We start from the raw sequence: 4,891 nt of genomic DNA on the forward strand, positions 1-4,891 counted from the left end.
GTAGCCATGTTTCTGGGGCTTCAGTAGCCATGTTTCTGGGGCTTCAGTAGGCATGTTTCTGGGTCTTCAGTAGCCATGGTTCCATCCACATGTAACTCCAATTATGTGAAGTTTGCTCAAAACGTTCATGCGAATGAAGCTGTGAGGGTGCGTTTGAACAGGGGTGGGCTTGTGAGATGGATAGGGGGGCGGAGTTTGAAAACAAATGGCATATTAACCCCTTGTGTTGTCCTCCCACCTTAAAATAAATTTACCTTATTTAACATTTTCCCCTAGGATTGCAGCACTTTTGGTGTTTTGTGTGTTTTTTTCAGCTTATTGTCGCATTTGTATTTTATTGTATTTTTTTGTTGTTGCTTTTTTGACAATGTTCTTTTGACATTTTCTTTTGACGTTTTTTACCCTTTTTTTCAACATTTTTGTCACTTTTTCATGTTATGCTTTCCCGCCCCCACCACTACCGACTTCTACGTTGAGTTTAACACTTATTCTGGAATACATGGACACTCAACCTAACTTTTAAGTTTAAAGAAGCAGAAATATACTACAAAATTTAATAAAAACACCCAAAATTCAATGAAAGCAGTGTCCTGGTCCTTTAATGGAACCATCCAATGTACATTTTTGACATTCTGGATGTCTACACTAGCAAATGGAGAAAGAACTTGAACTTTTCTGGAGGGTTACTTGGAAGTGGGGTGGGATGTGTTCATGTTGTTAGTTGAATGTTTTGTATTTTATTTATTAAATGAAAAAAAAATTAAAATAGTTTATCCCAAAAAGCTATAACTGGTTAGTGGTCTAGTGTCTGCGGTGGAGTCTGTCAAGTCATGGCAAGACCTTGATGACATAATTATTTCCTAATATGACGCAGCAAATATTGCATCGTCTGTTGGGGTGTGGAAATCAATCCCTGCCTCGCGATTAGGGTCTGGTATCGTTTGGATTTTTACGATTACAATTTAAAGAAGGGCTCCAAATAATAGAGTTCATTTTTAAGGAAAAATTCTTTAAATTCAACAATATATTAACGTTTTAAAGTATTTAAATATATAATAATAAGTAAGCTGCCACATGTTTTGATAAATCTGACACAACCCTAGCAGTCTGACTGCTCTTAATTGTTTTTCCTTGAGAGAGAGAGAGAGAGAGAGAGAGAGAGAGAGAGAGAGAGAGAGAGAGAGAGAGAGAGAGAGAGAGAGAGAGAGAGAGAGAGAGAGAGAGAGAGAGAGGGAGGAAGTTGTCTCTACCTTCTTCATGCGCATGCTGCGTCTCTCGGAGGCGTTCCTTACAAAAGGAGACTTCTTGGAGAGGGTGGAGCTGTCGCTGTCGCTGCGGTTGATCTAGAAAGACAGAAACAGCAGAGAGTGGAACAAATGTCAATTCACTAAAAAAGAAATGTTTTAACAACTGTGTGTAGCTGTTGATGTTTCCGGGCGCTACCATCTCGCCAGTCAACAAGAATCGACCTCTGAATGAACGGACTCCACAGAAGGAAATGTCATCCTTATCCGAGGCTCCCTTTTCAACTACAAGCTCAATATTGTGTTTCACTAACAACAAAACAACAACTTATCCGTGTATTTATATGGAACTAAGCTTTAGGAGCTTTCCATCTTTACTCTCCCCCCCGTCACGTTGCATTTGGAGATGGTAGCGCCCGGAAACAACAACAACAACAGCTAAAGTGAGTCGTGCTGGAGTCCATGTGTAGAACCCCGGGTTAAACTTGGAGTAAAGTTTCATGCATGTTCTGAATGTTTAAAGACATGTTGATTTGGATGCTATCATAGTAGCATCCCTAGCTTCTCCATTCAAAGGCCATTTGACTGAAAAACGACAATACGGTAAATCTTAAAACTGGCGCTTCTGTCCTAAATGAGGTTTAAAAACAAAAGTTTAACTCAGGTCCATTCACAAAAAGACCCTCGGTTGCATTTTGGCGAGAGTTACGCCTTAAGCTAATGCGGTTTTGACATTGTCGGATGCAGCTGCATGCTAGTACCGAAAAAGATGTTGTCTTGGCTGCCAGGGGTGTTAAATTCTCCCTGATTCCTGGTCACATTTCCCCTAAAACCTTTTGACTTATGTAGTATTTGGTTTACAGGTGCAGCAGCCATGGGCAGTATGAGAAAGATAAAGTGTATTTTTGAACAGTAAAGCATGTAAACATGTTCTAACGGCATCACAAAATACAATTATGAACCTGAAACTAAATGTGACATAATAGGTTTAATAGGGTATTGCCACATATGTTCTTAAAGGTACCTTGTTAAGGTATTTGCATAAAGCCGATCCCCATGTGTTTCACACAAAATGTTTGGGTGCTTGCAACGAGTTTACCAAAGTCTTAGGTTCCACAAAGTACTGTAATATATGGTAAAAAGAGTAAAAAAAAAGGTCTGATATAAAATTTTGTAACATCACTTTTTGAGTAGGAATTTTGCCAAACATCTTAGGGCCTCAGAGGGTTAAGGTCTGGTTTCCTCTGTTCAGTTTGAGTTACCCTGCAGATGTACTGGCTCTGAGGTCCCGGGGAGAAGGTCTTGGAGCGGATGATGGTGTTCCCCCTCATGAAGGGGTTCTGCTGGTGGACGTCCGGGCGGCGTTCCTTGGGTCGGACCGCGGAGCAGTGGTAAGACGGCAACATGTTGTCCATGCTCGTCTCCTTGTTTAGCTGGACGGAGAGTAAAATTAAAGAATTTAAGTTAATGGTTGCCCTCTCAGAGGCGCTACAGGAGCATCCGGACTAAAACCACCAGGTTGAAGAAGAGTTTTTTCCCTACAGCTGTCTCCCTCCCTGTCCTCGTTACTTCTCTTTATTGATCCTTTTGGGATGACTCCCGCAAGGAAAGGGAAAATTCCAGCAGCAGTTTCAGCAAGAAAAAAAAAATAGATAAAAAAAGACAGTATAAAGACAACAAAATAACAGTAATAATAATAAATAATAAATAATAATAAATAATAAATAATAAATAATAAATAATAATAAGAAGAAGAAGAAGAAGAAGAAGAAGAAGAAGAAGGAGAAGAAGAAGAACATTCGTCAAATAAAGACAAAAAATACCATAAATTATTATCAAAAGTGTCAGTGTTGAGTCCAGTGTTAAAGTGATAAAGTGAGCAGGTATTAATGTAAGTCCAGGTATGTGTGTGTGTGTGTGTGTGTGTGTGTGTGTGTGTGTGTGTGTGTGTGTGTGTGTATTTATGTATGTATGTATTGTCCCCTCTGCAAAAAAATCAGCAAAAATCACAACGTTACCTTTTCTGTGATGGCCGGTGCTGCCGCTGTCGTAGTCTGAGGTTTCATCTTCTTCTCTCCCTCTTCCTCCTCTTCCTCTCCCTCCTCTGCTTCCCACTGCCTGCTGTCAGGATAAAACTCGTCCTCTTCCTCCAGAGGCCCCACCCCCTCCTCGTCATTTCCTTCTTCATCATCATCATCATCGTCGTCAAAGACGTCCAGAGGGTCGTCACGCCTGACAACAAAACAACGGAGACAGTAATAAAATGAGAGAGAGGAGAAGAGGATCAACTAGTTCTCATTTCCTGTATTCTGATTGTTTTATTTGATTTTGTAATTAACTCCATAGTCCTTAGCGCCCATCTCTACTACAACTACAAATTGGGTATCGTCTTCAATGCTTTAATGTCTCAAACTATGTTTTTATTTATGTTTTTTTACTACAATTTGAGCTTTTAACAACTCCCTCCCCCCCATAGTCAATCTGTAGATGCTCTACAAACTGTCAACAGATTATTAGTACATTGCTCAAATGAATATCTGCTGACTTTCAACAGTTAATCTGTAGATGATCTACAAACTATCAACAAAACATCTAACTTTCATCTCTAAACCTCTTCAGGTAAATATCCAACCCCCCACTGGCCCGTTCCGGCATCGTTGCATCATCATAAGTTGATCTGATCAAGAGATTAGTTGGCGCCTGACGATTTGATGTTTCTTGTTCTTTTGTTTTAATGCTTTCAACGCTTGACAGTTTGTTTACAGTTAGCACGCTTTTTGTTAAGGGGGGGGGGGGGGGGGGGGGGGGGGGGGGGGGGGGGGGGGGGGGGGGGGTCAGCAGACGCCCCCCAATACGATACCATCACAACACTTATGCCACAATACGATATTATCGCAATTTTAAACATAATGCCAAATTCTGCGATATATTACAATTTACAACCTTTTTTCTCCTACTTCTAATTTTTCACAAGGGGAACGAATACAAAAGTAGAAGATGGAAAGGAGATATGCTCACCACTCATCGTTCTCAGGAACTTCAGCCCCCCCACTGCTGGAAACATGATTCTGAAACACACATCAGGACCAAACATCTGTATGTTTAAAAAAGTCTCTTATAAGCTATTGACATGTTTTACTAACATACAGACAGATAACACTAGTTTTCCTTTTTGCCTAAGGGCTTTATTTAAGAGAAATATTAATATTTTGAGTGTATTAGTGCATGTGTCATATACTTTTGACCCATTTTCAGTTTAATACAAACTCATTTTCCAGTGAACTTAAACCAACCACCAACCAACTCATCTTAAATTAGCTTTTAACCAAACAGATCAGAGAGAATGTGTTTGCACAAGCGGTTAAAAATCTGAGAATGGCACATTTTTAAATGTTACTCTGGTTTAACAAATGGAGAAACTGGCCTCACTGATAATAAGTTTAGCTGCTTACTTTTTTCAAAGAAATTCTGAGCTGTATTGATTTCTTTCGATGCTCGCTTTCTACCCTTTTAAGGCTCGCTTTCAACACTTTAGAGGCTCGCTTTCTACCCTTTTAAGGCTCGCTTTTAACACTTTAGAGGCTCGCTTTCTACCCTTTTAAGGCTCGCTTTCAACACTTTAGAGGCTCGCTTTCAACACTTTAGAG

General features: G+C 40.0%; 1 protein-coding gene across 1 annotated transcript in view; it reads right to left on the minus strand.

Annotated features, from left to right (window-relative positions):
* wwc1 (WW and C2 domain containing 1) overlaps positions 1 to 4,891 on the minus strand; it is a 54,773-nt gene that overhangs the window by 3,842 nt on the left and 46,040 nt on the right. Inside the window, exons 16-19 of the mRNA XM_034889998.1 lie at positions 4,263 to 4,312; positions 3,263 to 3,476; positions 2,507 to 2,677; positions 1,251 to 1,343 (exon numbers count right to left, since the gene is read on the minus strand). Coding sequence (XP_034745889.1) covers positions 1,251 to 1,343; positions 2,507 to 2,677; positions 3,263 to 3,476; positions 4,263 to 4,312 — 528 coding nt within the window. The remainder of the gene's footprint in view (positions 1 to 1,250; positions 1,344 to 2,506; positions 2,678 to 3,262; positions 3,477 to 4,262; positions 4,313 to 4,891) is intronic.

The sequence above is a fragment of the Etheostoma cragini genome, chromosome 13 (genome assembly GCF_013103735.1).
Source record: "Etheostoma cragini isolate CJK2018 chromosome 13, CSU_Ecrag_1.0, whole genome shotgun sequence".
In the NCBI taxonomy this organism is placed as follows: Eukaryota; Metazoa; Chordata; class Actinopteri; order Perciformes; family Percidae; genus Etheostoma; species Etheostoma cragini.